This window comes from Mus pahari, chromosome 1, assembly GCF_900095145.1.
Source record: "Mus pahari chromosome 1, PAHARI_EIJ_v1.1, whole genome shotgun sequence".
Classification (NCBI taxonomy): domain Eukaryota; kingdom Metazoa; phylum Chordata; class Mammalia; order Rodentia; family Muridae; genus Mus; species Mus pahari.
In genome coordinates, this window is record NC_034590.1 from 52,849,279 (window position 1) to 52,858,815 (window position 9,537).

General features: G+C 45.2%; 1 protein-coding gene across 1 annotated transcript in view; it reads left to right on the forward strand.

Annotated features, from left to right (window-relative positions):
• Pde8a (phosphodiesterase 8A) overlaps positions 1-9,315 on the forward strand; it is a 115,573-nt gene extending 106,258 nt beyond the window's left edge. The window contains exons 19-22 of the mRNA XM_029535592.1: positions 561-690; positions 2,389-2,556; positions 7,702-7,831; positions 8,211-9,315. Of these exons, the coding sequence (XP_029391452.1) occupies positions 561-690; positions 2,389-2,556; positions 7,702-7,831; positions 8,211-8,317 (535 nt within the window). The 3' untranslated portion in view covers positions 8,318-9,315. The remainder of the gene's footprint in view (positions 1-560; positions 691-2,388; positions 2,557-7,701; positions 7,832-8,210) is intronic.
• Positions 9,316-9,537: the final 222 nt, after the last annotated feature.

Consider the following 9,537-nt stretch of genomic DNA (forward strand, 5'->3'; position numbering starts at 1 on the left):
GCTCTTAACCACTGAGTCATCTCTCCAGCACCCTTTTATACTTTTTAATTTTAAATTATATAGTTCATCTTCTCAAGACTTCAGAATATCAAGATATAAACAAGGGTTACAAGATGACCTGCCCTCATGCTCCTCTAGATTTCAGAGGACCTCCATACAGGGCAGGGCGCATTGTTAGGGCTATGGAGATGTGGGTATAAAGAGCAGTCCTGCTGGGTACAGTCCGTAGAAGGCTCATACAAGAAGGTTGTGAGTTTGAAGTCATCTTGGACTATACAGTGTGTCTTTAGTGAGGGAGGGAGAAAGACAGGGAAGGTCTTTTTGTCCATCCCAGTTATAACCTGTCTAACCCTGAGAACTGTGTGAATTGTACTGCAGAGCTATCACTGTGATACGAAGCTATAGTATCCTGTTAGCTGACTGGTGGTGCAGGAAGTGTAGCTTCCAGTGATACTAGATTGACAGCTACAGCAGACATGCACCCTGAGAAACAGGCTGTCTGTGGGAGCCTCCTGGTCTGAATCAGTAACCTGCAGCAGCCTCTCTGTTGTCTGAAACAGGAATGACTACCGGACACTACGCCAGAGTATTATTGACATGGTCCTAGCCACAGAAATGACGAAGCACTTTGAACATGTCAACAAATTTATCAACAGCATCAACAAGCCTTTGGCAGCACAGGAGAGGGAGGTGAGAGGAGCTGACTCTGAGGCTCCACACTCCACAGTGCTGTGCGGGCCTCAGATAGCAGGGCTCTTGTGGGCGTGCTGAACTGGGTTTTCCATTTTTCTTCCTTTCTTTCATTTGACTTGTTTGTTTGTTTGCTTGCTTATCTATCTAATCTATCAACCATGTATCTAATCTATCATTTGTCTATCATCTACCTATCTTGAGGCAGGCCCCACTCTAAGAACTGTAAGGCTGGCTAAGAACTCAGATTCTCGGGTGCTGGATTAGAGCACCTAATCTTGCTTCCTTGCAAGCAGCAGGCCTGGTTGAATTTGTTTTTCAATGGTTTAAAATTAAAATCACTAATGTGCAAAACTCTGGCAGGAAAAAAAAATAAAAGATGCAAACAGACATGTAAGCAAGGGCTTTCACATTGGCCATTCTTGTGCCTGTGTCAGAATGCCCCCTCCCTCGGGGAAGTTTAGGGTCAGTTGGAGCTCAAGAGGGCTCTTTTTCTTTTTTCTTCTCTCTCTGTCTCTCTGTGTTTCTGTCTCTCTCTCTCTCTCTCTGTGTGTGTCTCCCTCCCTCCCTCCCTAACTATGTAGCCCTGGCTAGCCAGGAATTCAATAAGTAGACCAGGCTGTCCCCATACTCATGGAGATCTGCCTGTCTCTGCCTCCCAGCTGCTGGGCTGAAGGTGCACACCACCACACTGGCTCTTTGGGGGTTCCTAACAGCCACTTTCTAGTGGGCGTGCCCATGGTGCCAGCAGCTGTCCTTGCAGAGGGGTTGGGCTGGGAAGGAGCTTCTGTTGGAGTCACTAAAGTGACAGTATTGTCACTGCTCATTTCTGGATTTAGAGTATGGAGTCCACAACTGCCTAGCAAAGGTGACCTTGGTGTCTTGCCAGCAGGAGATGCCTGCCGTGAGTGAGCAGGTGTCTGGCATCCTCTGCACTGTTTCCTTGTCCATAGGACACTAGGTCCCAGGCACAGGTCAGTGTAGAACAGGAAGAGCTGAGCACTCGGACAGCACAGCTTCCATTTGACTCTGGTTCCCCTGGGTGGTACTGGATGTGTCACCTCACTCTGAATCCTGCCCTTGTTTAAAAATGTAATGGTAATGATACTTCCCCCACATCCCACAGATGTTTTTCTGTAAGTATAGCTAAAAACAAAGGACTTTGTGCCCTTAGTATGTCATAGGTATTGAGGCAGTGTGAGGGACTGTCACTTAACATTGTCTGGGTTCACTGAAGGATGATCCTGAAACCAGCTGGTGCGAAGCCTGGTGAGGATTATTAGGCTACAGGACTGGCAGACCACAGACCACTGTTGTTGTGAGAAGAAAGCAGTCTATTTTTCCAACTCATTTTGTTTTTCAGTAAATATCCTAAACAAAGCAAAACCCAACCTTAAGTTCTTACCAATAGGAAGGGATAGAAAAGGACGGAAAGGCAAGGGCGCCTGGGAGAGGAAGAGGAAGGAATGGCAAGGAAGAGAAGGCGGATTCGCCAGGCCTAGTCCTGCTAAACTCTCCGGGCCGTGCTTCCTCCCTCCTTTAGAGAGGAAGCCCTCTGTGCTCAGAGCATCCACAGTGCTCTGCTGATGATGTCTTCAGCTTCATAGATCCTGGCTAGCCTTCCTGTGCTCAGAGCCCCTGGGAAGGTAGCTGGGCACCACAGCCTGTTCTGATTGCTTGACTTCACTCATGGTTCAGGAAACTGGCAGAAGCCTGGAAGACATAAAAGCTCTGCTCAAGACCCCAGAGAGCCGGGCTCTCATCAAAAGAATGATGATCAAGTGTGCTGACGTGTCCAACCCCTGCCGGCCGCTAGAGCACTGCATTGAGTGGGCTGCACGCATTTCAGAGGAGTATTTTTCTCAGGTAAGATGCTGCACCCTATGTACACACACACACACACACACACACACACACACACACACACACACACACACACGGACTCGTGAACACCATGAAGCTACCAACTTAAAACTAGGAAAGAAAACTCTAAAAGGAATTCTGTCTTTGAAGAAGATTTATTATTTTGTACATTTATTGATAGCAAAGCAATAAATTGTCATTATCAAATTATTTTTCTTTTTTTAAAGATTTATGTATTTATTTTATTTATATGAGTACACTGTAGCTGTCATCAGACATACTGGAAGAGGGTATCAGATCCCATTACGGATGGTTATGAGCCACAATATAGTTTCTAGGAATTGAACTCGGGACCTCTGGAAGAGCAGTCAGTGCTCTTAACCACCGAGCCATCTCTCCAGCCCCCAAATTGTTTTTATTATGTGTTACATTCTTTTTTTTTTTTTTTAAAGATTTATTTATTATATGTAAGTACACTGTAGCTATCTTCAGACACTCCAGAAGAGGGAGTCAGATCTTGTTACAGATGGTTATGAGCCACCATGTGGTTGCTGGGATTTGAACTCCGGACCTTCGTAAGAGCTGTCGGGTGCTCTTACCCACTGAGCCATCTCACCAGCCCATGTGTTACGTTCTTTTGTCCTCACTCTCGCAGGACATCTTTGCTCTGTTTGGAACCCTAGGTTGGCAGGTTTCTCCTTAAAGCACTGTCCCTCACAACTTCCTGAGACAGCAGGAAAATAAACTGCTGAAGTATTTGTAAATGTGGGAGTGGACACACACAGAGACTAAAGCGCAGTGGGGGACAGTGAGGGCCGGGGTGTAACAGTGGTAGGCCTTTGCCTGAAGTGTCGGTCTGCAAGGCAGCGGCAGGCAAGTCTCTGAGCTCACGCCAGTCTGCCTGTCTGCATCAGAGGGTTCTAGGCCGGCCAGGCTACAGAGTGAGACTCTGCCTCCGGGGGGGCATTTATTACGTTTCCTAATTTCCTGTCAGAAACTTTGAAGGTCAGAAGATACTGAGACATCATGTTTAAGCTGCTGTTAGAATAAAACTGTCAATCTAGAATTCTCTTTGTAGTGAAACACCCTTCAAGGATCAGGGCAAGATAAAGTCATTCAGCCAGGCGTGGTGGCTCACGCCTTTAATCCCAGCACTGGGGAGGCAGAGGCAGGCAGATTTCTGAGTTTGAGGCCAGCCTGGTCTACAGAGTGAGTTCCAGGACAGCCAGGGCTATACAGAGAAACCGTGTCTCGAAAAACCAAAAAATAAAATAAAATAAAATAAAGTCATTCTCAGACAAGGGGAAGTAGTGAGTTCATCCCCAGGAAGTCTGCAGTGTAAGAGATGCTGGAAAGGAAGGGACCCAGATGTAAACTTGACTTTTCAAGATGCAAAAGAAGTGCCCCGAAAGGTTGATACCTGGGTAGTGTATAAGACCCTAAATTCTCTAAATTTCTCTGTATTAAAACAGAGTTATTTTGAGCAAAGGCTCTCACACTGCACTATTACTTAAAGTATTGTCTATAAGTAATAAGATAGAAACTGGCAGCCAGGTGGGGGCGCACACCTTTAGTCCCAGCACGCAGGAGGCAGAGGCAGGCACATCTCTATGAATTTGAGGCCAGCCTGGTCTACAAAGCGAGTTTCAGGACAGCCAAGGCTACACAGAGAAACCCTACTAGAAAAGATATTTTAAATATGAAGAACAAATGGATGGTGGACCCATACAGGTATAGCATTCAAGTTATAAACAAGTAGAACAGCCATACCAATTCAGAAAAAGCCATCAAGACACAAGATACTGCTGGAAACAGGAGGGTATTTCCTAAGGAGAAAAGGGCCCATAACCATAATGTGTTTGCATTTAACATTAGCAGAGCCAAAAGTCATCCACAGTCAGCAACTGAGAACGTGTTGAAGACAGGTGATTTGAGTGTCAATGGCAGAAATAATGCCAGCCTTACAAATTATATGAGAAAGGAAGGAGGCAGCTCACTCCTTAGCCCTTCTCAGTGCCCGGCAGGCAACACCACAGGCATTGCAGTCTGCTCCTCAAGGACATAGCTGCTGGGAAACAGTCAGACACTGGCTAGAGGACATTGTGTAGCTTTGTCCCCAAGTAGCTTTGTTCCCAAGTACAAGGTGGGTGGGATACTAGAAAAGCCACTTATTCTCATAATCTGCCATATCCCTTGGGTACTAGAGCAAAGCTTAGGATTATTGCTTCAGTTCCAGAAGAGGCATGTCAGCTCACCATGCATCTTAGCAGACACCTCTCTGTGCAGCCCTGGCTGTCTGGAACTTGCTGTGGAGGTCAGGCTGGCCTTTGGCTCCTGGTGCTGGGATTAAAAACATGATTTAAGGTGCATCTAACCACATGCTATTGCCCAAATAATGGAAACAAAGCTGGAGGCCCTCTGTTATCACTCTGTTCAACACTATGTAGGCCTTTGTAGTCACTGTACTACACAAGGGATGGACAACATATATAAAAAAACAGAAAATAGTACATCTTACAATTTACAGATAAGTTGGTGGCTTTTTGTTTTGGGGTTTTGCTTTTGTATTTTGGTGTGTGTGTGTAAAAATTAGCAAGGTACATAACATTCCACTAATAATTACATTTTATTTGTAAGAGCATATAGGACAATAAGCTTAACATATAAAGGTCACGTTGGATTTTATATATTAACAACCAGGAAATAAAATTTAAACAGTGCTATTATTTTAAAACCTAAGGTAGCAATAAAAAGCAAAAATTGCTTAGAATAAATTTACTAATAGATGGCCAGACCTCATAAAAAATTGCTACAAACTGAAAGAGCACATGAATAGTTAGATATCCCTTGGTCATGTATTAGAAGGAGCTCTCCCAAGATTTTCCAGTTGGTGTTGGAAAGAGAGCACCCATCCATACGCAGCCCCTGTCAGTTCACAGTAGGATAAGTAGCCTGACTAGAAAAGCTAAACCATGGCACTTGCAGAGAAACTACAGCAGAATTTCCCCAATGGTTCTGAAATGGACAGACCTTTAGGTTCAGAAAGCAACAGCTATGGAAAAAAGAAAATATACATTGTGGTTTAAATAGGCTTGGCCCAGGGAGTGGCAACTATTAGGAGGTGTGGCCTTGTTGGAGTGGGTGTGGCCTTGTTGGAGGAAGTGCATCCCTGTGTGGGTGGGCTTTGAGACCCCACTCCTAGCTGCCTGGAAGCCTGTGGATCAGGACATAGAATTCTCAGCTCCTTCTCCAGCACCATGCCTCCCCACTTCATGCTGCCACGCTTCCTGTGTGATGATAATAAGCTCAACCTCTGACACTGTAAGCCAGCCCCAATGAAATACCACTTATAAGAGTTGCCTTGGTCTCTTCACAGCAATGGAAACTCTAACTATCAGAGCTTAAAAAAACTATGCTAAAAAATGAGTATTCAAGACAGATCGTGAGAAAATACAAGTCATTTCTGACAAAGGACTGTCCTAGTAGTGACACAAGCCACCCAGTTAGAAATAAGTAAATATTTCAGTAGCCATTTCATAAAACATAGTATGAGTTGCAAATAATTACATGAAGAAGTACCTTATATCATCAGGGAAATTTAAAAAAAATGTAATTGTAGCCAGGCGTGGTGGCACACACCTTTAATCCCAGCAGTTGGGAGGCAGAGGCAGGCGGATTTCTGAGTTCCAGGCCAGCCTGGGCTACAAAGAGAAACCCTGTCTCGAAAAACCAAAAAAAAAAAAAAAAAAAAAAGGAATCGTAGCACGTACCAGAAGAAAGGTTTAGAATGAAACTACTGAGGCCAGCTGTGGCCCCGTGCACATGGAATCCCAGCACTCTGAAGCTGAGGCAGGAGGATTAGGAGTTCAAGGTCATGTCAGTTGCAAACTGAGTTCCATTATAATCTGAGCTAGAAATGAAATCCTGCATTAAAACAACACAGACACACACACTAGAACACCTGACAACATGAACTGTTGGTGACAGGCGTGGAACAGATATCAAAAGCTGGAGAAAAAGCGCAGCTGCCACTTTGGTGACCAGATGAACAAACTCTTATGTCATGACATACAATTTACCCTTTCGGATTATATAGAACTGTTTTTTTCCTTTTTGTGATAGAGTGTCATTATTAACATTGTAGGCTGGCATTAAAGCTTCCTGCTTTCCACGTAATTAAATTATACATGTGCTACCACCCCAGCCTGGTATTGACCTCCATTACCCAAGGCTGACCCTCCTGACCACCATGCTCTATTTATCCGGTTCTGGGGATTGAATCCAGGGCCTTGTGTGCTAAGCAATTGCTCAGCCATCCGAGCTGTGAATCCTAAGACCTGCCTTACTTGGTAGCTCAGGCTGTCCTAGAACTCACTAAGTAGCCAAAGCCGTGAACTCAGAGTCCCCCCCCAACCCACCCAAGTACTGAGGCCTTAGCCCCACCACCTCCCACCTCTGCATTCTGTACCGCAGTGCATTTCCTGTAGTGAAGCAAGCCTGTACTCAGGAAACCCAGCCATGCCCAACTCCTCCCACATGCTCAATTTGTACCAGTATCTTGACTGGAATTTTCTTTATCAATCTCCACATGGGTATTGGTCTGTAGAGTTTGTTTTCAGGGTCTTTCTGTTAGGGTATATTGGCTTTCTAAGATGAATGAGAAATGTTCTCTCTGCGATTTTATTTTATTAATTTTGAAGAGTTTGAGAAAGTCTGTTGATTTTACAAACTTTTGTTAGATTTACAGGTGAGGCATTTCTCCTGCCGTCTCTCCACTGGGAGGCTTTAGGACCAGTGCAGTGTCCTTACTAGGTCTGTTTATAGTGAGTCCAACAAGACAGCACAGCCTTAACTGAGGAATGTTTCTGCTCACATATGGCACCAGTGTGGGCACACTGGGCATTTGTGGCTAGGAGGATGGTGGGTAGTGAGTGACAGGACCTGAGGAACATTAGCAAGGACGCTTCCAGCTGTGAAAATGTTTGGGATGTCCTCAGGGGTTCTCACTCTGGGACCGGCTTGCTGTCTGGCAGATCTGGTTTGCCTGGCTGGTGCTACACTGGCTCTCAAGCCATCCTGTGGGGTTGTCTCAGGTACTCGGGTGGGGCCAGGACTCATGTCTGAGACCACGGGTGTTCTACTTCACAGACTGATGAAGAGAAACAGCTGGACTTGCCTGTGGTGATGCCCGTGTTTGACAGAAACACCTGCAGCATTCCCAAGTCTCAGATCTCCTTCATCGATTACTTCATCACAGACATGTTTGATGCCTGGGATGGTAAGGAGCCTAGCACGTCTTCCTGGTTAGGAAGCAGCATGTGGGGCTCAGATTTTCAGGATGGAATGGAGAGAAAGTAGCCATCCCGGAGGGTTGGTGCCCAGAAGAGGGTCCTAAGGATGTCCCCAGCTCCTGTGCCTTGAGGGCTGTGCTCCTCCAGGGGAGGAGGGGTGGGCTGAGAAGAGGTTTCCCTGTACTCCACAGTCCTCCCAGACTTGGGCATCACTGTTGACTCCCTTCTGTCCCTCGTAAAATGCTGGGCCAGGGCAGCGCTCTGTGGTAGAAAGCCCAGGTTCCATTCCCAGAAAGAGCATGAGGAAGCTTGAACCTTTCATAAAGAAGGGCTGGGAAGACACTGCGTCCCTGTCTCTCTCACCAGCCTTCGTTGACCTGCCTAACCTCATGCAGCACCTAGATGACAACTTCAGGTACTGGAAAGGACTGGATGAGAGGAAGCTTCGCAGCCTCCGCCCGCCTCCAGAGTAGTGTGAGGTACACACCCGGCCTGTGGCTGTCCTTCCTGGTCTCTGCAGTTTCTTAGCCCTTTCACTGTTGGCCAGAGCTGTCCCCTCATCTGCAGAGCCTTTGAAAGCCCACGGGATGCCCACCTTCTGTGGCCACATCTGACACCATAGCTTGCTGCAAGGCTCTTTTGTGAGGCCCCAAGAGCTGTGGTTTGTATCGACTATGTTACCACAGCCCTGGGAGCCCTGCAGAGGTGACCTGGCTCTCCTAGCAGTGACCATGTGTCCTATTTCCCTGAGCCTGCAGAGCAGCATCTGGGGACACTGCTGTAGGGGACTTCTCTCTTAAGTTCACTAGCAAATGAGACAGACATTTAAGGTTGATTATCCCAATTATTACATGTTTTATTTATTTTATTAGACGTTTGATGTTTTCTATGAATTTAAAAGTACTTCAAAGCCAAAGCCAATTTCAGATGCCTTGACCAAGTTCATGACTTATGTGTGTGTGATTTGGTTACAGACTTATTTTCATAAATGCAGATTTAGAATTTTAAAATGATGCATCTTTTCCACACTATGGAATATATTAAATTCTCCTCTTTGATGTTAGTGGGAAAGGCTTTATGTAGTGGGTCTCACTCTAGTGTGTAACAGAGAAGCCACGTCTGCAGACCGGCTCTGAGCAGCAGCTGTCAGGAGTTTTATAGGTGCCTTCTCAGAGAAAAATCTGATTTGACCATTTTTTTTCCTAAAATTTTATAATTGAATTTCTAAAAGCCTGCCTCATTTTATACCATTTCTATAAACTATGCCCTATAAAAAGCAAAGCAAACCTGGGTACCTAGCAGCTGATATTTTACAGCTAACATGGGGTATTTGAGTCTAGACATATAAAGGTTCTATCTCCTCACATTTTGAATAAGCATAATACTATAAAGATGATATTCAATGACATGTTGAAATGTTTCATTTTAAACTTGTATTTTTTCTGGATGAAATTAAACTATTTGTTTTTAAGAAGTCATTTGTTGCCATTTCTTTGTATTGTCTAATAAGTACTCTTTCTAAATTTGGGATAGACATCTCTTTTGTAGAACAAACTGGCAGCTAAACAACTTTGTAAGGTCCTGTGGAGCCAAAATAGTACATGGCTCTTCAGTTTGACCCCAGACTCCACCGTAGAGAAGAGCACGGGCTCTTTTGTCCTGCATGAAGATGCCTGACCTAAGATAACTTCGA